General features: G+C 39.6%; 2 protein-coding genes across 5 annotated transcripts; one reads left to right on the top strand and one right to left on the bottom strand.

Annotated features, from left to right (window-relative positions):
- Nucleotides 1–83: 83 nt before the first annotated feature.
- Nucleotides 84–4459, bottom strand: drc3 (dynein regulatory complex subunit 3). The gene is made up of 14 exons (XM_065964808.1): nucleotides 4347–4459; nucleotides 4086–4246; nucleotides 3879–3995; nucleotides 3612–3778; nucleotides 3382–3528; nucleotides 3199–3291; nucleotides 2857–3104; nucleotides 2747–2763; nucleotides 2160–2383; nucleotides 1941–2072; nucleotides 1518–1588; nucleotides 1179–1302; nucleotides 854–985; nucleotides 84–751 (listed from the first exon to the last, which is right to left on the bottom strand). Exons 2-14 carry the CDS (start codon nucleotides 4243–4245, stop codon nucleotides 662–664), a joined length of 1722 nt encoding a protein of 573 aa, XP_065820880.1. The 5' UTR covers nucleotide 4246; nucleotides 4347–4459; the 3' UTR covers nucleotides 84–661.
- A 446-nt stretch (nucleotides 4460–4905) lies between these two features.
- On the top strand, nucleotides 4906–24970 carry LOC109985848 (TOM1-like protein 2). 4 transcript variants are annotated; one of them, XM_020636270.3, is made up of 16 exons: nucleotides 4906–5000; nucleotides 8848–8932; nucleotides 11504–11582; nucleotides 11928–12077; nucleotides 12598–12732; nucleotides 12814–12957; nucleotides 13118–13234; nucleotides 13849–13982; nucleotides 14440–14482; nucleotides 16093–16264; nucleotides 16365–16479; nucleotides 17203–17278; nucleotides 18152–18226; nucleotides 21106–21165; nucleotides 21700–21736; nucleotides 21855–24970. In XM_020636270.3, the coding sequence occupies exons 1-16, from the start codon at nucleotides 4949–4951 to the stop codon at nucleotides 22001–22003; spliced, it is 1623 nt and encodes a 540-aa protein (XP_020491926.1). In that variant the 5' UTR covers nucleotides 4906–4948; the 3' UTR covers nucleotides 22004–24970. The 4 variants fall into 4 exon arrangements, with proteins under 4 accessions (XP_020491926.1, XP_029133635.1, XP_020491928.1 ...); XM_029277802.2 differs by lacking the exon at nucleotides 18152–18226; XM_020636272.3 differs by lacking the exons at nucleotides 18152–18226; nucleotides 21106–21165.
- The last annotated feature ends 877 nt before the right edge of the window (nucleotides 24971–25847 follow it).

Genomic DNA, 25847 nt, shown 5'->3' with positions numbered 1-25847 from the left:
ACAGCATGTCGGGTGAGAACAATTTTCTCTGGCTTTATTGACCGTAATTGAGCAGTAACCTGAATTTTAGCGGTACGAAAGTCTTTTTTCCTTTCATTCTGGTAGCACTTGAATGCAACCTGAAGATTCCCCGAATTTCATTGGGTGTAAATGAGACAGGAAGACTGGCGCTCTATCAATTCTGGGAATTGTATTTAATTATCTACTACACCTTAACCAGCATTTTATGAAATAATTACGTATAACTGTGTTGGCCAGTGTTTATGTAGTCTATGTTCAGTCTTATTTCAGATACAGATTATAGACACATAAAGAACCATTTTATTCAGTTTCTGAGATATACCATAAAGAAACATTAAAAAAACATGTATTTTATAGTCCTATACCAAGCTTAAATTAATTTTAATCTTAATGTTCTTTTCAATTATTTTTCATAGTTTCTTAAAACAGCCACACACTGAAGGGACTTAAAAAATGCACAATTTGTCTCACTTTTGCTAACCAGCTGATATTTGAAAGGTTTTTTGTTTTAATAGGTTGAATTAAATAGGCTATAGAAAAAAAAAATGTTTATTGCATATTTAAATGTATTGATGTCCAGCTGTGAAATAGTCCTCTTCCATTGTTTTACAACTTTGGGTAGAAATGATGGTGCTACATGTTATTCCTCCAGCTGTTCCTTCAAAATGTCCGTATATCTGTGGAAGTCTGAGATACGTGTTCGATTCCCCTCAAGTTCTTTGTCTCGAACCTGTAATAATCCGTAAAGACAAAAATATATGAAAGGAGTGCAGTTAGTTATCTGTTTAAAAATATAACTTGGTTTGTTTTATTTCAAATTTCAGCTACCTACCATCTCAATGACGGCCACTTTCCACGCACTGACACGTGTGAGCAGCTGGGTCTGTCGATCGTTGATCCTTAGCAGGTGGTTTTCGTGGGCGGTTTCTAGTGCATCCATCACTGCATCTCTGTCTGTGAAAAGCTAAAAAAGGTACACAGGTATGAAAGGCTGAGGAAACTTACAAAAGTAATAAACCATGTCCTTAGCTCATCAGACCCATTCAGGTTTAACTCTGTACTCAGACCTCTAATATTCTGCTTCGTCTGTAATAATGAATTTGTTTACATGAAAGATGTAAAGATTTTCATTTTGATCTTAAAGAGACAACACTCACAGCTTTAGCATCATCTTGCATGTCGTCTTCCACTTCACCCTTGCCCACTTTCTCCAGAGTCGCTATAGCAACTTGCCGCACCTTTTCATAATATGTATCCTCCAGATCTCGACATTGAGTGAATGTGTTACTGTGTCATGGAAATCAGACTATCAGTACGTTTGCAGCTTAGACTTTGTGTGTGTGTGTGTGTGTGTGTGTGTGTGTGTGTGTGTGTGTGTGTGTGGCTATGAATAAATCAAACACAGATTTGGTTTGGGAGAAACTTGCTTCCTCAAACGATAAGGTATGAATAAAGTATCCTAACAGCTCAATCAGAAGCACAGTGAGAAAGGATATAGTCCCTGAACAGTTTCACTGAAGTTGCCGACCATGTCAGAGAGATTTTTATCCAACATTTTGATGATATCCTGAAACAAACACAAAGATTTGTTGTTAGCAAATTCAAAATAAATGAAGCTGTTTTCACACATTCACACAAAACTCTGGAAATTTTCCGGAAATTTTTCAGGAAGCACTGTATGTGTGAACACAATCCCTCAAATTTATCACTCCATCATCAAAAACTGTAACCATAGCGTCAGACTCTTTTGCTCATCTGCAATCTTGGCACATCCTTTTCTGCCTCCAGAGATTGCCAACCGAATCCCCCTGTCCGACATGTGAAACTTTCATGCTGTGAGGCTTATGTGCGAATAAGGCCCCTAACTGAATAGGTCAGGTATAGAAGGTGTACGCAAAAAGGCACAAAAGCAGATCCACCTCCATCTGGCTGACGTGCCGCCACTCCATTTCCATGAAGCTGTGACAGAGTTGACGGATTTCATCACTGCAGTGGCTGATCTTGTCCTTTAGCAGGTCTGATTCTGAAATCTGCTGCAGCTCCACCATCCTCTACAGAGAAGTGAACAAAGAGATAACTATGTTAAAAAAGATCCAGGACAAACCCTATGTTAAAACATAGTGGTCCTCAAAGTTGACCTTTTGATGCTGCTCCTCAAAATCTGCCATTTTGTTCGAGACTTTCTTCTGGTAGTCTTTCATCGCCTTCGTCTGAGCGCTGACAAAGCAGTTCACCTCCGTCTCTCTGCGCTCATTTTCAGCCAAGCCTGATTCAATGATCTGTGTGAACAGCTCTAACATTTGGTGTTCAAATGTAAGCGAAGGGTTAAAGAATTCAACTAATAACTTACCATAGATTAAACCTCACTATCATGCATTACAAAAACAAAAAACATGGTAATTAATCATAAGTTACCACTCTTTCACTGTGTTCACGTGTCATTTTAACAACTATCAAAATGTATCGAAAGAAATCTGTTTACATGGCTTAAAAAATGTATACATCCAAATCCAAGTCATTGCTTTTCAACATAACTTATTACCTTTGTGCTCCTTGTCTGTCCCAGGTTGTCTTATGTAATATGTGTTTATTTAATGTTGTTTTTCTTAATAATAATTTGTGCTTCCATTTTAAACACAGCACATCATATTGTCAAAAGAGCTGTCACCACATCAGAATTTTAAACTTTGATATGATGCTGGTAAAAATCAGACGATGCTGATACCTGTTTCATACCTGTTTCTGATACCGATCATTCAAATAACAGAGTTTGAATCATTTTAAAACACGTGGTATCAAAAAAGTATCAAAAATTCTGACAACCTTCATTGTCACATTGCTTGATCTTTGGGTATGAATGTGTAGTGTTGTTGTTCCCCCATTGCTTTCTGATTACAAGCCTTTATTTCTGTGCACTTCTTCCCTATCTTGTTTTGTAAACTGCTTAATGAAAAGGGGAGGAAAGGATATGCTTTCATCTCTTGAGCCATTTCAGGCACATCCCGGAGTGTCTTTGCCTCTGGATCAAATTTGAGCAGGCTCTCGGACAGATCAGACCCCTTCAGGAACCCCTCTACGTTATCCTGTTGGAAAGAAAATTTAATTTGTCACTCTAAAGCATGCATTGAGAGCTCAGTAGAAAAGTAGCTGCATTGCAGAATGTAAAGTTTCAATCACCTTCTGTTCAGCATTTTGAGCTTGTTCTTGCTGCAGCTCCTCGAGTTTCAGTTTCCCAGGGGCATTTTGGTACTTAACAGAAGCGTCATTTTTCTGCACATGAACACAAGATTAATATTATTTGTATAGTCATGATGGAAAAGAGAATCGTCAATAAATAGTTAATTAAAACAAGAAGACTACCGTCTGTAGCTCGAGTAATTTGAAGTCGAGGAATGTCAAGTTTGGAAAGTAGGCCGCGATAAAAAGTTTGTAATCGTCTTCCTTAGAGGCAGGATTTCCACACAGGTTGAGGCTGAACAGGTTCTTGAATTTCCTGAGGTACAGCACCTTTTGAACACATTCATTTTTATTAGGTGACAGAAACATACTATACTGTTCAATTCTGACATCTTAAGACAAGAAAATGTTACATTATCCAGCTGTCCAATGAGGTTGTTTCCAATGCAGAATAGTGTGAGTTTCTCAAGTGTGTCCATGTTTTCAATGACAGAGATCCTGTTGTTGGACAGAGTCAGGACTTCAAGCTTCCGCAGAGACTCCAAACCTTCAATTTTTTCTAACTTGTTGTATGATAGATCTAAAAAGACATAGTTAGTGAATTAATGAATTCATTTCATAAGTAGTGGTGGCTGGGATGATGCATAAAAGTGACAGAGAAATCTAGAGGTTTGTCTTACTTAGCCATGTCAGATTCAATAGACGGTCCAGGCCTTCAATTTTTTCAATGAGGTTGTTGCTCAAATCAAGCCTGTCCAAGGATGTGAATTCCCACAAGCAATGAATTCTTTGGATTTCTAAAGAAAGGAAAACAATCTCTCAAGTACAGGAACCCCCCCATTCATAAGGTATAGGCTATTGTGTCTATATGGCATTATCTTTCTTACTTTTGAATTCCAGATGTAGATGAAGGGTTTCTTTAAAGGGGATGCCCTCCTGCTTCATAATGTGTTTGACCTCATCTTTACAGACTTCCTCCATAACTGCTTCCTTCAACATCACCTCATTCATCAAATTGGGCAAAGTTTTACCACGAGGCATGTCCATCCTGCAGCAAATGAGGTAAGAGTCACACTTGAATTAAATAAGAACAATGTGTTATTTATGACCTTGAATTACACGTTTACCGGATAAATTCTGTTATTTACCTTGCTGCTGTTGTTTGTCCAATACAAAACACTAAAAAACTGACATTAAAAGCGTTCGTAACAAGATAAGTAAATAAGTACCTAACCTCCTACCTCTGTTTACACGTTGTTACCTAGCAACAGGCTGACGTAAGCTGTGTTCAAGACGTAAAAATAATTCTATTAAAAACACTTTTACTATACAAACATACTTGCTCGACCTAATTAAACACTTAACAACATAAATCAAAGTCAGACCATTTTTTTAATGAATGCTCATTTTCTTATAATTCAACTTTTCTCCCCTCAAATCTAACGAACGAAACGTCCACTCGTAGCTATATGTAATAATAAGCTCTATTTTAGAGGATTTATGTTTCCATTGATACTTTCAATTCTACTCAGTTATTTTGCGCTTAAATGTGAAATACGTGGTTAATATTCATACATTTATTTGTTGAACATAGCTTTAGCTGCTTACAATGATCGACATCGATTCTATCCATTCATGTGGAGCGTTGTATCCTTTTTGACCAATAGCATTGTGCTGTGGGCGGGACATATTAGTCCCGCCTCTGGGCCTCAGCCTCTGTCATTCTCGAGCGGATAGTTTTGTTGTCAAAATGGAGTTCTTACTTGGCAATCCATTCAGCACTCCCGTGGGTCAAAATATAGGTACGTTATGCTTTAAATTACTTATTTGAGCCGTAATACTACCTCTATTATGTGTAACGTAAACGTGGACAGGCGGAAGGGTGTTTTCTATGAGGATTAAAGGCACCCTGTGGTCGCCCCAGTGGAAATAGCCTGCTAGCAAGCATCATTGCAGCAAACGTCATCTACTTCGAATGAGCTTTTTGCTAATGTTAGCAAGATAACCCATCTAATTTATTAATCCAGTATAATCAGATATGTTTGCTTTTATGTGAAAAATGAATTGGCATAAGAAGGAATGGCTTCGGTAGTGAAGTGACATGGTTTGAAGTGTCATGTTAAAGTTCAAAATGTCAGTGAGTCCACAGTGGATGATCAGCCCAGGTTGTTTTAGTATTAAATCTCAGTTTGTTGTACAAAGGAGAACAGAGGCGTTTCCTACCACACCCTTTGTTGTGGTTTCGGCTTTATTTGCATGTTCGCAGATTTGTTTGCAAAATCTGTGCAGAGATCAGCAACTCAAGAAGAGTTGACAAGGCTATGACTTTGCTGTGCCTTTATCATAACAGTACACATGAATCTAAAGAAGGTTTAATGTCACATCTTACGTCAAATAAATAGTTTTCTGTGTTTGTTTAAGTGTGTGTGTTGCTGGAGATTGCCTACAACATGCAAGAGGATGATGCAATAAAGATGCCACATATTTTCTCTATTGCACCCTGGACTTGGAATAATTTGCTGGACATCTAACAAAAACTTCACACACATCACAAATCTGTAACATGTACTTGCATTGTTTGAGCTGGTCATCTTCCTCGTGTGCTTGGTGCTCTGTCACCATTTATCATACTTTTATTTTTAAAACTATAACAAGTATGCTGTCTATGCGAGGTCTTCCTCAGATAGATTTCAATCTCATGGATCTTCCTGGTTAAACAAAGACTAAATAAATAAGTAGTCTGGTTGCAACAAAGTGTTTATTTAGCTTACCTTTCTTATCAGGTTAATAACATCTAGCAGGGCTTAGTGATACGAAAGAATCAGCAATGTAGACCAACATGAACACACTTTTTTCTTGGTTTTAGTTGATAAACTCTTGCTTCGACTTGTAAACATTTAGACTTTTTGAAATTCCACTTTAAAGTGTAAAAAATCCTCCAGAGTTCACCCAGCACTTCCAGATTTTTCTCAGTGGAGCCCCTGCCCAACAGATGTGAAACATACATGCAGCAGCTGCCTCAGAGGCAAAATTGATTACATACTGTCTTTTGTGTGTTAGAGTGGAACAAGCTGCTGATGTGTATAGATCTCAGTAATCCTCAAGGTTTGACCCAGCATGTCCTTAACTTAAAATGTGCAGTGCTTTAATCAAGTTTCTTAGAGCACTTGGATAGAAACAGTTTGGATGAAGGACAAGGATGAGATTTAGAGGGCCTTTGGTTTGACCTCTGGCCCCATTTGCTTAATGCCATGTCATTCATTCTTCATGCCCAACTGTAAGCATCACCTTGAGAATTTTATTCTACAGAGATCCTTTTAGTTTGCGCATGCAGCAGACTGTTTTTAGCATATCTTAGATTCACCCTGTGCAAGGTTGTACAGTCAGCGTTTTCTGCTGCAGTGAGACTGTACACCACAGATCTGCTTACCTGAAACAATGACAGAGGAGACTGATAAGGGAGGAATGCATTGTGAGGAGCTTTATTTAGCTTTTTCATTTCCTGTATGTTTCTGAGACGGTGGCAGAAGTGTGCGAGGCAATGAATGATCTTTTTCATGCTGCAGTTAACTCAGTAAGGACGGAATGAATCGACAAGTGGAAAATGTGCAGAGAAAGGAAGAGTCTTAAAAGGACAAAACGTGGGGAGATGACGCCAGGGAAGGACAGAGATTTGTGTTTAAGTTGGCGGTGCGTGGCACAGCCTGCCACCGTTAAAGCCATGTGATGGACTGTGGTGTCGATTCCCAGGAGTGGGAGGGGCGTTGGGGTTGACACAACATCATGAATGAATGCACTAAGCAGACTTTCACCTTCATTAGTGAGACTGTAGTTGTACAGTGTTATTCTATCCGATTTCACAGGAAGAGATCAGGTTGTTCTTTTCTTCTTTCCCCCTGGTAACCCTTTACTCTGTCCGCCATTGACCTGGCAATCTACTTGCAGGGATTACATGGATGTCCCGGTGGCAGAAGCTGGCTCTTCTAAACGTACTCTTCACAGGCTCAGCACTGTGTTTTTAAATGTTCCTTATGTTCATTTTTTATGACTCCTTTGTTTGAAAATAAAGGTCTTTTGTGTCTGTGCCTTCCAAGTCTGTGAGGACTTGATCAGACACGGGGGGTAGAGAGCATAAATAAGTCATGGCTGTCAGGCTTGTCCAATGTGGAGCTTCCTAAAAGGAAAGCAAAACGGCCCAGTGAGAGGCTCTCAGCCTGGGCATGACAGCTTGCTCGGGGCCCTCTGGGCTTCAGGGAGAGATGCTCCTCCTGTCCAAGCTCAAGAGTCGTCTAATGAGAATCTATTGAGTGTCACTCACAGCAGCTCGGTCACAGCTCGCTTCGGTTAAAAAACCTTTTTCTCTGATTCACTTTCAATGCCTCTCAACATGACCGCCAGCCTGAAAGTCATCAGCAGTCACAGATATGATGATGGATGGATTCAGGGGACAGGAGAGGAAGGAGGAGACGGAGAGGAACACAGCGATGGCTGCGCTGGCAGTTCATCATATTGTCTGGATCCCATTATTAGCTGTCTGTAGTCTTTTAAATAATGGAGTGTAAAAAGAGAAAGCAGGTGTCCCCTCCAGCTTTTGGTTCTTTTAGTGGACTTAATGCAGCTTTGAAGATCCCAACAACAGGTGTAGGGCATATTTCAGGGCACATGTGGCACCCTAAGGAAGACAATGCTGAGAAAAGTAAACAAGAATTGCACTAGTCTGATTTGTGTCCTGATTCCCGACCTAAGACCTGATCCAACCCTTGAACGGAGATTAGTTTGCAGTGAGGCTATTAATGGATCTCCCTTGAGCAGACTGTCCACACCTTAGAACAAGTAGTGACAAAGCATGCTCTCCTGAATTGACGTGTTGTATTACTTTGCTTACTTTTGCATTTCTCAGGTTTTCAGAAATATAAAATGTAATAAACGCTTAATATACCGTAGATTCATAAGCCGCCAATATGCTACTAATTAGCATGCTAATAAGCTACTAGTTAATGGTGCATATTGTGACCTTTATTTTAAGTGTTACATTAAGTGTGGGTTGTTTTAATTCTCTATTTAATTTAGCTTGAGTTGAGTTAAATGTATCATCATGCCAACCACTGCGTTGGTTAGCAGGAAGCTAACAGCTGATAGCGAATCAAAAGTTAAAACGTACTACAACCTAAAGCATAAAAGTTTGGGGTTGTTCAGTAACTACGATTCAGGTATCACTGTACTCAGATGAATCTAAACTCGCTTTGGAACATCTTTGTTTTGGGCGGCTGTAGTTCAGTCTGTAGGGACTTGGGTTTGGAACCAGGGGGTCGCTGGTTAATGTCCTGATGAGGACCAAGTCTGGAAATTGGTCTGGTAGCTTGAGAAGTTCCAGTTCACTTCCTGAGCTGTGGCATCTCTCCATTGGTGCACGTCCATAGGATCCAGTTTGTGTATTTCAGCCTATGTGTGTGTAGCATGTTCAACAACAGAGTGTAAAACTGAATTTCCCCTCGCGGGATAAATAAAGTATATCTTTGTTGAGTCTCTGTACAAAAACACTTTCTTCCTGTCACATAGCACATATAACTGTGAATAAAGACACACTGAACAATAACTTGGAAATTACAATATGTAAATTAAAAATATATTTTTTGGTGTTTTATGCAGAGAGGGCGACAGATGGAGGCTTACAGAATGAAGACTGGACCCTCAACATGGAGATCTGTGACATCATCAACGAGACAGAAGAGGGGTGAGTCTCGAGTTAACCACTGCTGTGTTATACTTAAGATTATTTAATATTTACTAAAACACTCCTGGTATCTGGATTTCAGCCTGAAACTGTCATTGTTATGTCACACAACGACACAGTGATGTACTGTAAATAATACACTGACTACTGTGCTTCACCAACAGACACAACACTACAAACAGCCTCTTGTTTTCTCCAGGTCAGGTGTCACACACACTGAAATAACGACACTCAGTGTGTATAAAGGACATCTATTACTCTTAATCCTATCTGGAACTCAAAGATCAGAGTTTATTTAGTCAGACAGTGTTTAAAAATCAAAATTTGAGGGAATGGAAAGTTCATTAAAAAGGTAAAAACTCTCGAAGGTTCCTGCATTTTGTTTTGTAATGTCAAATATTGTAGAAGCATTTTCTTTTTTCGGTAACACTCTACATAATAACATCATGACAAATTTATCTTGTGGCTGTTTACGTAATTCTGTGTGCACTGTTGTTTGGGTTTTTGATCAAATATATGAAGATTACAATGAGAGCACAGTAGGTTCTGTTTTCTCATGCTTGAAAGCCAGACTGATAAAGATGATTAAAAATACTCCTGTGTGTGGCCTAGTGGTTAGTGTGTGTATCCCATGTACAGAGGCTGTAGTCCTTTAAGCGAGCGGTCTGGGTTTAAATCTGACCTGTGGCTCCTTTCGTTCCGTTCTCTCTCTCTCTCTCTCTCTCTCTCTCTCTCTCTCTCTCTCTCTCTCTCTCTCTCTCCCTGATTTCGGACTCTATCCACTGTCCTGTCTCTCTAATGAAAAAAAGCCAATAAAAAAAATAAGATGATTCCTGCATTGGAAACATTACAAGGTGACGTAAATTAAAATCAGGAAACTGTACAAACAAAAGGAAAATATCTGAATCCAACAAAGTGTCCCCTGCAAATGTTCCTCTGATATATTATATCATAAGATTATTATTACCACTCATGCTTTAATATAAAAGCACAATTTATCTAATTTTCGCTATTTTTAAAGAGCTCCAACATGAGATCATTTCATTATTGATGGACACTTTGACAAATTGATCCATGACAAAATAATCAACCAGGTGTCCTGTAAATGTTATCCTGAAAACACCTCATTGAATTTTTCTGCAATAAGACAAAAGGAAGAATTTCCCTCGCTGTCTTGGACATTTTGAGACAAGTAGATTAATTCTTCTTTTAAGTTATTTTTAAGTGTCCCACAGTACTTAAACACCACATGGTAAACGCATCTTCACATCTTTAAAGTCTTTAAATTGCTCCACCAAATAAAGTTATGTTCAAAGATTGTTGGCAAGCGACTCCAGAGACTCCATGAATCAGCCTACAATAAAAACATGTTAAGGCTGTCTCTGACCTCAGCCAACCTCAAAGAAAAACATTGTTTAATAATCTTCATTTCGTGTATTTATAGGGATGTGAATGTTCATAAAAACCATGAATGCAGAGAATGTTTGAGGAGGGTGAACACTGGATTCTGTCTTTTCCCTCAGCACTTTTCCATTTTCCTCTTTTTCACTGCTTCTCACATTCTTCATGCCTACACACACTCATTGTCTTGGCATGCGACATGAGGCCCTCTCTGTAATACCCAGAGACACACACACACACACACACACACACACACACACACACACACACACACACACACACACACACACCCTCCAGACACTGAATTTCTTGTCCTCAAAATATTCATAAAGTTAGAAAATGTCGGGTTAACTCCGGACTCATTCATTCAATTCTGAAAATTGAGAATAACTTTTTTAACACGTTGTCTTAACACATACTGCTGTGTCAGAGCTGCAACAACAAGTCAGTTTATTAACTAGTTGGCACTAGTATGAGTTGATAAGCAACACTTTTAAAAATCATTTAGAGTTTGAATCATATCATGAAAGACAAAGATGTCAAACTTACCTCATTTCAGCCTCTTCAATGTGAATATTTTCTGATTTCTGACCATTTTCTGACATTTTTAGACCAAATAAGGAATCATTTCATCAAGAGACTGACCCACAGCCGATATTATACATCATCATCAGTTGCAGCTACGTCTTTTGTGCTTTTAAAGTAATCAGTTTTGCAATCTCGACTCCCTTAACGACATATAATATGAGCTTAAAAATGTATTTTTAAGATGTATGCACTTTCAACAACCAGTCTAATTCTAATCAGAAATTCCCCTTAAAACACACACGCACACTCACATGTAAAGACATCAGACTTGATACTCTTCTTTAAACTCTTCACCTCTGACTCAATAAATGTACTGTAACTATCGAAGAAGTTCATAAAAACGTATGAGGCATCATTCACAGTGACAGTTTGATGCAGATAGCTAAGTTGAGCTCCTCGCCTCCGAGGAAACAAACAATCATACAGACAGTATAGAGAGAAACAGATGCTGCAAGGATTCTTCTCCATCTTTGTAAAACAGCTACACTGACAATGTGACTGGTGTCTGTTATGGTGACACAACAAAATTATTTATTCCAACAAAGTCAGAGATGTTCAGCTGCATCTGCTATTTCCCTCAAGGCCAAAAGACGCCATGCGGGCTCTGAAGAAGAGGCTCACCGGTAACAAGAACTACAGAGAAGTGATGCTGGCGCTAACAGTAAGAAGTTATTTTATTTTAGCTGATGTTATAGAACAAATCGAGGTGCGTTATGTGTCCAAGCATTATGCAGACCTTGGATAAAACCAGATCTTTTGTTCTCTGCTGATAATTCAAACCCATTTTGTCTATTTCCTGGCCTCTTTTGGAGGAGTTTTTTGTTCATTTTGACCCCTTGTTCATATCCACCCACTTCTTTTATGGCTCTGTGTGTGATGAAAGCATCTTGGCTGAGTTCTTTTGTGAGCCCAACACAAGCAAATTCTTTTTCTCTGCCACCTCATTTGCAGTTTTTTGTCTATTCACCATGTTTTCGGTCTCGGTTAATCCTTTTTTTCTCTGCAGGTTTTGGAGACGTGTGTGAAAAACTGTGGCCACAGGTTTCACGTCCAGGTGGCCAACAGAGATTTCATCGACGGCGTGTTGGTCAAAATCATCTCGCCCAAGACCAATCCTCCAACCATCGTGCAAGACAAAGTTCTGTCGCTCATACAGGTGAGATATCGGAGCTTCTGGTGTTGGTTTCAGTTTTATTATGTTGTTAAATGTTCTCATGTTCATTGCAGAAGATAACTCCCTATGAATTAACTCACAAAATGCCAAAAACCCTAGTAGATCAGTGATGGTTTGTGGGAGGCCTGGAGGGTGCAATATAATCCACTTTCCAGGTGTTGCACCACAGACTGTAGCTTCTGCTACTGTGTAGTTACCTGATGTCACCTCAACCAACAGGTGGTGTTTCCTTCTCTTTTTCTGAAGCCTTGTAGGTATTTTTTTGTAAATGATGATGAACAAGAATCTGCAGAGACTCATTCTGTTTCTACTTCTGTCTTTTTTTTTTTTTTACACCATCAGAGAGTGTGTCTGGCAGGAAAGCTCCTTGATCCTTTTTTCCTTTTCTGTTTAGGCTTTGCAAATATGGAAGGACTTTCCTGTAACAAATCTGTGACTTCAAATACCTATTAAGTTTATTGTTTGTCTCAATGTCTATGTGTGTGTGTTGTTGTTGTTGCAGGCCTGGGCTGATGCCTTCAGGAGCAGCCCTGACTTAACTGGTGTGGTTCACATTTACGAGGAACTGAAGAGGAAGGGCATCGAGTTCCCGATGGCAGACCTGGATGCACTATCCCCCATCCACACACCACAGAGGGTGAGAAAACAGTAGAGACACACACAGTACAAAAACATACATACAGTCACATGGCAGTATTCTTAAGGTGTTTTTCCCCAGGGTACACCAGAGGTAGACCCTTCTATGATAAAGTACCTAGCACCTGCTTCACCAGCTGTTGTGACGACTAGACCTTCCCCGACCCCTGCCTCTGCTGCACAGGATCCCCCGGCGCCTGGCCCCATCACAGCAACCGCTGAACAGGTGTGGGGCGACGACAGAAACCTTTTCAATTGAAATAAGCTTTTGGCTGCACTTGTTGACCACTACTATGACTCACTCTGCCTCCTGCCGTCAAAAACATCGGGCAGAGCCGTTAAGCCCCAACTGTTTTCAAATAACCTTTGACCTTCTGTGCTTTCAGATCGCACGGCTGCGCAGCGAGCTGGACGTAGTGAGAGGAAACACCAAAGTCATGTCGGAGATGCTGACAGAGATGGTCCCTGGACAGGAAGATGCCTCTGACCTCGAACTGCTTCAGGTTAGGGGACCATAATCCGCTGCTCTATTTTCTCTGAGTACATGCCTTTACTTATGTTGTGACTGCTGTTTTTGTGCTTTGTATTCATTTGAAGTTAATACAGTTTTAAGTAGTTTTAAAATAGAATCCAATCAGAAGACAGTTTTTAGCAATGAAATATGACACACTGTTATAGATATTACCTCAAATAGCTTCCGTCAGCTGGGAAGTGTTATAATTCTCTGCATCCACCAGGGGGAGTAGTGTCTTACATTATCAGAGGAAAGTTTTGACCCGCCCACTCTTATCAAGAAGTGGCTGAGGTTAAACTCCTTGAAGGGGTTATTAACCACTGGAGCAGATATTCATGCAAAGTTTAATCCACTGGGATAAGGTCCTCGAGCAAATTGTAACATTTTATGATTTTTTTATTTATTGGTAAATATATCTGACATGTGCAACACTGAATGTAATGAAAAATATAGTTCTTTATAGTACACAGGAGTTAACATGCCAGCTTTATACAATGTTCTCCTCATTTATGGATCATTATTAGTTCTATCTCCTTTTTTTGTTTTTGTTTCTATTTTTTTTAAATTGATGAATCTGTTGGTCATTTTGGTTGCTTTATAAAGGAGCTGAACAGAACCTGCAGGGCCATGCAGCAGAGGGTAGTCGAGCTGATTTCCCGCGTCTCCAACGAGGAAGTGACTGAGGAGCTTTTACACGTCAACGATGACCTCAACAACATCTTCCTCCGATATGAGAGGTACGATCCATTTAAACAAGGATGCTTGTTGTAACGCTGCTGTAATTGTCAGAAGAAAAAAAAGTGGTTTAACTGGATGGTTTTACCCATGTTATAAGAAGATGAATTGTTCCAATCATAAATTAATAACTGCTTTTAGAAATTTGCTGATGTGTAACTTCATCCACAGTTTTAACAATGAAGCTCCGGATGTGTTGAGCTTTACAGTGGAGAGTTGGAATGTTTTGATAAATTATTCACAACACGGATTGAAAACATTTCGACTTCAAACACCACAAAGTTCCCGATTCTCTCTGAAGATCGGAGCAAGACTTGTTCCCTTTAAACATTTTGCTGTATTAAACTTGAAAATGTCTCTTTCATGAGGTGTCTGGAGATGAAAAGTGTGTGAGCATTTGAAGCTCACAAAGCTTCTGGTAACACATTAAAAAGGTGTTTTTTTTTGTGCTGCTTGCAGGTATGAGAGGTACAGGTTGGGTAGAGCTGCACAGAACAACGGGGTGAGTATCAGTCTCTCTCCTAGGATCACTTCTTCTCTGCTTTTTTGTTGTTGCATGTTTCAGAACATTTTGAGCCTTTTTATATTTTAACACAGCTACATTAGCATTGCATGTGGCAGTTTTTCCAACACTGAGAGGGTGATATGAGAAATATTTCAAACATATAACCATCCCAAAATATATGTTGTGATTATTTTTGCTGTTTCAGCCTCTGAATTCACGGCTAACGTTTACTCTGTTTTACAGAATCACACACATACCACTGCAGCATTTATATGCATGTTTAGCTTTATTCAAAATTTAACATTGAAACTGGTCATGCAAACCAAACACACAGAGATTAATAAGTATGAGTGCTTTTTTTTCCAGATGACCAGGTTATCTCTTAATACAGCCAACAATATATACAGTATTGTTGTTTTGCATGTTGTTGATATGTCTGTGTACTCTGTGTTTTTGTGTTGTGGCTAGCTGATGGAGGCAAGTATGATGCCATATACCCCATAGATCCATTTGATGTGTCAACACCATTAGCTCTGTGTGAAACTAGATACTATAACAAGATCTTCCTTTCCCCTCCTGCCTTCTGTCTCATACATGTCAAGTCTCTTGAAACAGTTTGTGTATAGCTCCAGTAGAGTCGACTGCTCACCCACACGATGTCTCAGATTGTGTGAATAGTAAATCCTGTAGATTGTAGAAGCTCATGTTTTCTCTCTGTGTGAAGTGCGAACCCTTCAATCTAGGCTTTATCTCTCTCTGCTTGCTGGTCTCTTTGCCAATCATCAAAACCTCAGAAGAGTTGCATCTTGATGTTATTTAACACTTAAATATCAAACAGTTTTATCCTCCTGAGTTAACAATGGGCATTCCATGAGTGCTGATTAAGGTTGTCAACATATTTGATACTTTCTTGATACCTCTACAGAGTTGAAAAGTACTGATACTTTAAAAAAAAACCTTCAGATCATCGGCCATTTTTAGCAATGACTAAACTGCACAAAAACACTGGCAACGTTTTGGCAAAGAAATGTTGCCAACATGTGTGTGCAATTCAGACAGTATGAAGGTGTTTACCTACATTTTTTCATAATTAAAACCAATACCCAAAACTAGGTGCCTGGTACTTGTATGTCTGTTGCCATGGTAGCAAAACACGTATCGATATTGATTGATTTGGACTAGAATCAACAACAATTGATATCACAGCAAACTGTCTTTGTCTGTCTTGGATCAATGACTCTTATTTTACTGGTTACATCATCAATCCAAACACTGGCTGAAGATGAATCTATATCGTACAAACTAACTGGTCTGCAGTAAAGACTGGACTTGCATTAAGAAGCTGAAGTGCAGGAAACTTTTGTCCAGACCATCAAGTCAAGTTTCAGAAGTTTGAATATGCTGCTTGAAGAGCTGTTGTATCAAAGCAAAATCAAACTGAAGGTGATGCGGTTGTCCTGAATATCAACACGGCTGTAATTATCTTTGACACTCGACCTGCAGCCGTGCTAACATTCATTGCTGCATCTTGACCTCCAATGGAACATTTCATAATAATTCATGTTTTTTGTAACTTTTGCGAGATGTCCCCCTCTGTTCCCTGTCAGATGTTGAATGAGGCCACAGAGGACAACCTGATAGACCTGGGCCCAGGCTCTCCTGCGGTGGTCACGCCCCGGATCATCTCCAGCCCTACGCCCCACTCCCCCGCCAGGGCCACTGCCTCCCCAGCCCGGGACCCCACTCCCGCCTCGCTATCCACTGCACTAGCTGGCCTTGGTATGAACTAAACGGAAGCAGTTTTATTTTCCAGTGTGGAGATAGAGATTCACTTTCTTTAAACGTTTCATCCTAATCCTCCTTCACTGTCCCTCTGCAGATGTAGCCTCAGAAAGCGTGAGCGGCACCCTTTCTTCTTTACCGGGCCCCAAAAAGGATGACTTTGACATGTTTGCCCAGACCAGGAGCACCTCGCTGGCCGAACAACGCAAAAAGTAGGACACAATTCTGGAGTCTTTTCCATGATGTTGACTGCATACCAGTAGTTGTTTTTTTAATATATATATATCCCATTTGCCCCTTAACCTGGCTTTGCCTGCCTCATCTTCTTCTGAGAGCAATTTACTCCTGCATTTCCTTTAATGACACTTGAATACCTGTAGGGTACAGAAATATATCTGGGGTTGCCTTTGGCTGAATCTAAAACATTTCCGTAAAGAAATAGAATCTGATAAAGAGACCAGGCCGATCTTAAAGTGCACTTCTGTATTTTCCTGACATGATTTTTAGGCTTTTTTTCTGCAGAACAATATTTCTTCTTCTGCTAGTAAAATAAATTAGTCTTTTCTTTGATGATTGTTTGACATGTGTGATTAGTGAAGAGGTCTTCCAACGTTCTCGGTGTAAACCTGATAAAAACTATGAATGTACCCCAGGTTTTGCTTTCTGTATTCCTCCTCTCTATGCAAGATGGTCACAAGTATTATAAAAAAAAACTTTTTTCTAACTTTAGTGTTGCAGTTGTTGAAACATCTTGCTCAATGTTTACATAAACTGTGTAACATTTTAGTATTACATGATCAAAATGAGCATGGAGTGTCACTTTAGTTTTCTCGGATTGGTCACATTTTTAAGGTTATTTTTGTTGATATTTATTTTTCATTCTGCATCCTTCAGGGCTTTATCTTTAACTACGTTGTGTTTTTTTTTGTGTGCAGTGTAACGTATGAAGACCCTCAGGCTCTGGGCAGCCTGGCGTCTGCTTTGGATGTGAGACAACAGAACGCAGGAGGGGTGAGTACACCGATGCAGCCTTCTTTCATCCTGATACGGAGTGCAGGTGCTGTGTTGTTTACATGGCTTGGCGAGCCTTCCTGTCCCAGCCTGTCCTCGGCCTTCGGTCACTCCCTGCATGTGATGATCTGTAATAATGATTGTCCTACAGTATCTTTAGTCCTGCGTGGAGCCATATTTGAACTTTGATCAAAGAGGTGACGCTTTGTGTATTGACTGTTGCCTTTGTGAATAGCTAAACTAAATAACTGGTCAAGTGTGAGGTATATTGATAAGTGAGTACTTGTCATCTTTAAGGATGTGTTCTGGGCGGTAATACACTTTTAACAGTTCACTCTTCATACAGACATCAGCACCTTTTTTTTTCTTCACTTTTTTGTGTAAATCAAACTCCAAACAAATAATTTGTTCTGATAATCAGATATAAAAGTCACATGTTAGCACTCATTTACCCTGTCTGAGCACACATTGCATCATATTTGCATGGTTATCACAATGTACGCAGATGATTCTGAAACCTGAAAAACACACACACACACACACACACACACACACACACACACACACACACACACACACACACACACACACACCCAGGCCCCTTTTTGTTAAGTTAAATTCCCTTTGCCTCTACAAGGTCACATGAGGTAGATCTTCTCTCCTTTGATTTCCTCATTTTCATCATTATGGAATGAACCTTTTATCTTCATTTTCTTTTCGTTCTCCTCCACCTTTCTCTTAAGTGGCAGCCGTCTCTCTTGCATATTTGACTTCTCCTCTGTCTCTCTCTCTCTTTGCACTGTGTGCTATGCTGTGTTGGGGGCTTGCTACCTTTCTTCTCTTGTGTAAGGTGTTGTTCTGTTGTTGATTCAGCTGAGGGTTAAAGGGGATGATAACCCGGCAGATCAGGAGCTGCCCATAGACAGCTGGCTTATTACCCAAGGAATGGTGAGGACTCCATCCTCAGTGTGTCCTCCTCCTACCCCTCCCTCATGTCCGCTATCACCCCCCCTCCTGCGGCATCATCCATAAACCTCATGAGCTGCTTCTCATTTAAAGCCTCATCTCACTGCTCTCTCCTGGAAGACAGCGGTTTCCCCATTTAGAACATGAATTTCCATGCCGAGTACACATATTGAAATCTCACTGCAAAAACTCAAATCTCAGCAAGTTTCTTTGTCTAATATCCAGTCAAACATTTCTGACTATATATCTTATGAGCCACATCCACCTGACAAGTCCAGATAAACATCTTATTTAAAGATTTTACAAGGCAAACTAAGGCCTGCTTTCCTTTTGATACTTAGAAAAATGTACCAATGGGGAAAGCAAATTGTACTTTTGAAGTTTCTTAAACTGTAATTGTCAGGTTTTTTTTTTTCCAAGCATTTCAGGCCTAACTTTTTTAGCTTGTAATACCTCAAAATAATATTCTTTTTCTGCATTTCAGGTGCATGTAGCTTATAAAAAATGTAGTGAGATATTTTTGACTAAAAATTAGACGCAACCTGCTAAGATTTGATTTGCAGATTTTTCAGATTTCTTGTTAGGCCGTTTATTAAATATCTGCTTATACTTGTTAAATGAGCTCATTACAGTCAATGTATCCAATCAATGAACAATATTTTTTTTTATTGCAATACATAATGTACATAATGTCTACATGATAAAGTAACATATAGCCTAGTGGTAAGTGTGCGCACCCCATGTACAATACAGAGGCTAAAGCCCTTGAAAGCGGGAAGCCCAGGTTCAAATCCAACCTGTAGGTCCTTTCCCACATGTTGATAATGATAAAAAGATTTACATCAATTCATATAACACACCTATATTGACTTCCCTTTACTGATGCATTCACTACAACGCCTTATAATCCCTTCATTAATGAAAACATGAGCCTGACGGGATACCAGGAGGAACTTCCATCGGCTTGTTTCATCTACTCACAGTCACTCAGTACTAAAACAGCTGAGAAGTACCGATACTTCTGCTACACAGCAACGCCCCGACTGTTAAAGTAGTGACAGATGAGGAAGTGGAAAGTGGCCGCTGTGTTTCAGAGAGTATTTGTCAGCTGCCCCTTTAACTGTCTTTTAGCCCTGAGATAACATAAGAGAACATTAACAACAACCTCACTTTCACACTAACCAGAAGTAGATTAGCAAACTAACCCAAATTAAAAGATGTCATTTTTCCAACACTGTTTTGTTGAATGCACTTTTCTGCAACATTTTCTCACCTGTTCACACAGCTGCATGTGTGTGTGTGTTTTTTTTTCTTCATGTGAATGACTTTTACTTCTCCACTGCCTTATCCTTTGATTATGAAGCTCCTTCACTGCGTTCACCATGATGTCATGACAAGGCCTCAGATGCTTAAAAAAATAAAGTTCAGGTCATCTTCAAATGTGGACATTTGTAGAATTGTGTGTAAAATCAGTGTCTGTTCTGCTTTTGAACATAAAAAGGCAATCAAGTCCCTTTATCGTTCCCCAATCCCCCAGCTGCAGCTTCCTTTTTTAGTGTCATATGATGCAACACATTTTCACTTTGTACCCGCACAAAGATGAAAACAAACTCACTCTGCCCATGTTGAAATGGCTTTCATCATCACCGTGTGTGTGTGTGTGTGTGTGTGTGTGTGTGTGTGTGTGTGTGTGTGTGTGTGTGTGTGTGTGTGTGTGTGTGTGTGTGTGTGTGTGTGTGTGTGTGTGTGTGTGTGTGTGTGTGTGTGTGTGTGTGTGTGTGTGTGTGTGTGTGTGTGTGTGTGTGTGTGTGTGTTAGGGTTGTCAAGATACCAGAATTTTAAATTTTGTTACGATATCAGTAAATATTAAATAATATCAATACCTGTTTTTTTTTTAAAACCACAGCAACAAAAATAGAAAACCTAGGCACCCAATGTTGGGTAATTTCTTGTTTTTAATGACCATAACTACAAGTAAACTTCTGCACACTTTCTCCATTGCACAAATACACTGACAATGTTTTGGTATTTTGTGCAACTTAGACAGTGTCGCCTCCTTTGCTCTTTCAGTGTTTGTTAGAGACTTAAATGATCATTATGAGATGTCAAAAGGTCTTGAGAAACATCGGTATTTGCAGACCTGTGAACTTGAATGAACCACTGTTGCTCACTCTCTCTCTCTCTCTCTCTCTCTGTCTCTCTCTCTCCTGGTAGCTTTTAGTTAAAATTATGTATAAAAATCAATTTTTTGATTAAGTTATTTTACTCTCCGATACTGTTGAAATATTAAAATATCAGGGATTGCATCGTTTCTACCAGAAAGTATCAAAGTATTGAACATTTTGACAACCTTAGCGTGTGTGTGTGTGTGTGCAGCGTGTGTATGCCGTGTTGGATTAGCACTGCCTCTTGACGGTCCCTGTGCTTTCAGCTTCTCCCATCCAATCAATTTTCTTAATCACATTCAAGCGATTTGTTAATTCACTAATGATGTGGAATAATGAACGCTGCAGAGTGACATGAGTTGGCAGCTGTTAAGCCATGTCAGCACTCCAGAAGTAATGAGAATAAAACACAGCCTGGGAACTCCTGTTCTCATTGAAGACGTCGCACATGATGAATCAGTCAGCACAGACTTGAAAGGGGCATGTGTGACTTTTGAGCAACTTTCATTTTGTTCTCACTTTGATTTGTTTTATCATCTCCCTCTCCGATCCTCTGGTTCTATTCTTGTTATTTCTGTGTGTTTGGTGTTTGTGCTTGTTTTTTTTACTATTTTTCTTTTGTTGTCGGGTTTGGGTGTCTTTCTGTTGTGTGGCTCTGGTGCTACCCCTTGGTTTGTCCATGGCTTTGCTCCATAGATCCCCGTATCGCAGTCCTCTGTAATGGATGACATAGAGGAGTGGCTCTGTGCTGACGTGGTGAGACCGCTTTACCTTGATTTATATCTGTCTCTCTCTCTTCTCCCCTCACTTTATTTATTTATTTATTATTTTTCTTTGACAGCACCTTTCATTCAGCCACCTCATACAACTGAAGACTTTTTAATTTGAGTTTCCTTTCATGTCACATCCTCTCATTCACTTTCAACTAACTGATTTCCACCAATGACTGACTTGTGTAACCGTTTACTGCGAGGTTGGACTTACAAATGTATCCCTAATGACAGTCGAGTTGAAAGAGCTTCCTGAACAAATGCATGTGGAGGTTGAGGAGTCGTGCTCAAGACGGTTCCTTGTCGTCTTCACCTGCAGAAACGTTGGACGATGCATGACTGTCGAACCCTTAATGAGTGTGGATGTTCTCTGTGTGAACCGTGCAGACATTTAACTTGTATGACGATTTTGTGCAACAGCTCAACCTGCATACACAGGTTGTTTTTAAAGAAAGAAAACTGCATTAATGGTTCTGCAAATTTGTGTTTTAAATCTCATGACTGTACTCTTTATTCTTAGGTAGGGGATACTGCAGAGGAAGGGGTGACCAGTGAAGGTAAATACTGATTAAAATGTAGTAATGTTTTTTCCCCTCATGCTGATTCCAAACATACTCTTTCATTGCTAAAACGTCAACTCTCCATGTCTCTGATGATTCAATTTGTTTGTATCAGAATTTGACAAGTTCCTGGAGGAGCGAGCGAAGGCAGTGGACTCTCTGCCATCTCCCCCTGGAGCTGACCCTGCTCAACCCGCCCGGGCCCCCAGCGCAGGCTCCCACAAGAAGGCTGAGCGGACAGAAGACACCCTCTTTGCCTTGTAGACTGTTCACAGCGAGCCTCCATCGCCCTACGTGATTCCTCCAAAACAGTCCTGTCGGTCTTATTTCATCGCCTGCTGGCAGCGGTTGTAGCAAGTGATCTCCACCTCGTTGTCGTTCTCATGCCACAGTGTTGCGCTAACATGCAGAGGTCTTATGTTTACTGTGCACAGCGGTGTTGCATTATACAGTATATGGATGTATTAATCTGTTAATATGGGATGTACTACTCGCAGCCCTGCATCTATTTTGTCACGCGCCACCAAAGGAAGACATCCCTGCTTGTCTGATGTGGTTTCAAAATGTAGTATATTACTGCGAGATAAAACGGAAACAGTTCCCTGCAGGTCAAAGCATCGAGTCAGTATGGAAGAATACAATAAGGGTTATATTGTGTTGTTTAACTACATTAAACTACATAGCTTATTGCTAATGTATGCATTTATTGTTTCAAATGTTTGCTCTTTACTATGTACAAGCGCTGTGGTAAAATTTGCTCCATGCATTTTTTTTTTCCCCACAAAAACTCCATTTAGGCCCCGTGTCCACTAAGCGTTTCTTTCTGAGCTCCAGCGTCTTTTTTTCCCAATTGTTTTCAATGAGGAGAAAGCGTATGGAGCAGCAGGCGGCCGCTCGGAGAAAAAGTGCAGCGCCCAGTGTCTTTTTTTTCCGAGCCGCGAGCACTCCGCCATTTTTTGTGCGGCCGCTCCCGAGCAATCAAATTGAAAATCGTTCAACTTTTCAGAAAGGTGCTGTTGACGTCTCCGGCACTCTTTTCCAAATGTTTAATATTCCCTGTAGTCGTGTCTTGTACCCACATCCTCTTTGCGGGTAAAGTTTGATCGGTAAATAAAGGATCGAAAATAAAAAACAACGGAGCAGTGTCGGTCATACACCGACCGTTGTCATAGAAACAGGATGGATGTGCAGCGCTTTTCTGCCCGGACAAAACGCTAGGCGGACACACGGGGCCTAGCTCTACAGTAGTTGTGCTTCTGAGATATGGGTTGAATGGCAACAAATGTCAATACTCGATTTTCCTGAAGTAGCAGTGTGGAGAAAAAAATGTATGTCAGCAGGCTATTTTTGCTAACTATGACTATAAGAGCTAAATCCTAGCTAATCTTAAACGAGTGTATGCCAGCATTCCTTTAGCCAAAGGGAAAAAGACACAAAAATGGAAAAGCACTACAGCAGTTTGGGGTTGTCTGTTATGTTTATATAAAAACAAAATGACTAAAGGGAAGGAATGTGTCCATGGAATATTTCCCATCGTCCTTTTCAGTCCTCTGAAAAGCTACAACAAACTAGCTTAGACAAGCTCTTAAATAACTGCAAACACTTTTAGCCATTCCAAAGATTATTAAGGCTTTAACGACCAATTAGCACTGAGTTCAGCCTGTCGAACAATAATCATGTTTATATGTTGTAAATGTTTAGAGATCATGAGTATTTTCCTTCCCCCTGCTACAGTAGTGTCTGTTTGCTCTTTGATGCAAAAAAACAAATATATGTATTTTGTCCTTTTGTGTTTACAAGATGGTAACTATTTTTCTAGGGGGAGGGGGAAAAGTCCCATTTTGCACATGAGTCTTGTAATTGTTTCTAGCCGTGTTTGTTCTGATAGAATTAGATCGACAGAGGGTTAAAACTTAAGATGGCAAACATCTTTGAATCACGGTCAGAATTGCAAATAGATACAAGACAAAATAATGGCATTTAAACTCTCTGGCACATTAATCGACTAAAGACAAAACATATAGCTTACAGAAATGCACGGTTATTAAGGATGTATTTATATCAGTAGACCCTCCTGACTCCATAAAATGATTATATACCTCAAAATACAGAGATGAAAGTTTCTGTATCTGAATGACAAATGTATAGGCCCAGAGTAAATCCAAAAAGCAGAGAGGTTTGTGTTTTATTTGATCCCCTGATTGTATTTTTTAATAGTTTATGTAAAAAAAAAAAAAAAGAATCTTGTTTGTACCCATCATCATTTATCTTTTTTTGTGGTTGAAAATAAGCATGTGGCAAACAGACAAAAATCATTCTTCCTTTGATTCGAGCAGTCAAAGATGTATTTTGATTCTCTGCACATTTCCTCTCTTGCATGATTCAGCTGCTCTCGTTTGGAGCTGCTGCAAAGCATCTCTGTAAATGACTGATGTCAGCTCAGCAGCTCTGTCTGTAGTTTTTCTTTGGTGTGACGATGTTCACACTTTGAGACAAAAATCAATGCGTTCTTCATTCAATTTTTTTTCCTAATGCTGTTTTCTGAGTTTATTAATTTTCCACTTTTCAGTCTTGTAATGATGAAACGCTTTTTTAGCCATGCATCAAAATCACTTCAAATTCGAGTTATCTATTATCAGTGTAGGCCTAGAAGCAGAGGGAAGTATTTAGGATTTATCACACTTGTTTGCAGGAACGCGGTTTTAACATTTTAAATTATTTGTCTAAAATATTTTAGTTTATAAAAATAATAACTGAGCTTTAACTTTTTTTAAATGCTGTAAGGTAACATTATATATAGATTAATATGGTTGCCAGGTTACTGAGATAATAGCGTTAAATTTACAATCAATGTGGTGTTCACTTTAAAAAAAAACATTTTACCAAGAGGGCTGAACAAAGTTGATTACTAAAAAAAGGAAAGAAACTAGAGAGTATTTTTGAGAGTGTGTGTACGACGTTTTATTTTTTTTATTTGCTTTTATGAGGTTTAAGTTCTGATTGCAACATGTATTCCTCAGAGCTTTTGCTATCTAGAAAAAGGTAACTGAATGTCTTTTAATACTGGTGAAGCAGAACTGTTTGCTGATGTTATATGGACATGGAAATAGAGGGTTTGTTTTCTGTTGGTCGGTGTCCCATGTCTGCTGCCATTACTAATGGTCAGATTTCTGTTTGGCCTAATGCACGTATTTAACTGCCCAATAAAACACTAGCAATGTGTGACCTCTACCTCACAACTGTTTGTGGTTATTTATTTACATTGAAGGGCCGGGCGACAATATCCTGCTTCTCCTGTGTGAGCATGCTGATGCAACCCGCCCTCAATCTTGCACTGCACAGGCCCATCAGTGCCACATTACCCACTTCTACCACCTGCTTTAGTCCCGTCTATGGACACGTCATCCATTTAGCAGGAATAATAGACACAAATAAACCAACCTAAGTCACACAGTGTTTTTCTTTAAATAGAGTTTTCCTCATTTAGTTGCTTGTAGAAGATTGCTTTCAGGTTTCTAAAATCAAGAATTGTAAGGAGGGATATACAAACACTCAACAATACCATTTGTTTATTTACATTGGATCCACATTAGTTGTTAACCGCAGTAACAACTATTCTCCCTGGGGTAACAATACTCCACTCCCCATTACTAACAACAACTTTGTCGTGCTACTCTAGGTCACTGACCTATTTCCCCACCATGCCTCATGTGGGGCTGCCTCTTTGTTTTCATGTTACAGCGTGCTCACACAGTATGGATTAACTTGAGCAAATCCAAAAATAAAGTTTGCCTTGCTCTTTGTTTACATTATGAATAATTGATGTGGGGTTGTTTACTGGAAAAAACCCTCACTGCACAATTCTTAATTAGTTATATAACTCTAATGACAGGATGGATTGAGTGTTTTTTTATATTTTTAGAGCCAAAACAAACACTTTTTTCCCCCAACTTGTGTCCTTGCATGTTATTTCCCTTCTCCAGTCCAAGATAGATACACATGATGTAATTTCTGTACCAGAGATGTGACGTCAGATCACCCCACTCGGATCCTGAGCTTCCCATTGGACCATTTCACTGGTTCTACAGGAGGAGCCGCCGCTTCGAGT

This window comes from Labrus bergylta, chromosome 16, assembly GCF_963930695.1.
Source record: "Labrus bergylta chromosome 16, fLabBer1.1, whole genome shotgun sequence".
Classification (NCBI taxonomy): domain Eukaryota; kingdom Metazoa; phylum Chordata; class Actinopteri; order Labriformes; family Labridae; genus Labrus; species Labrus bergylta.
The sequence above is the reverse complement of the archived record's forward strand: the minus strand, read 5'-3'. Positions and strand labels throughout refer to the sequence as shown.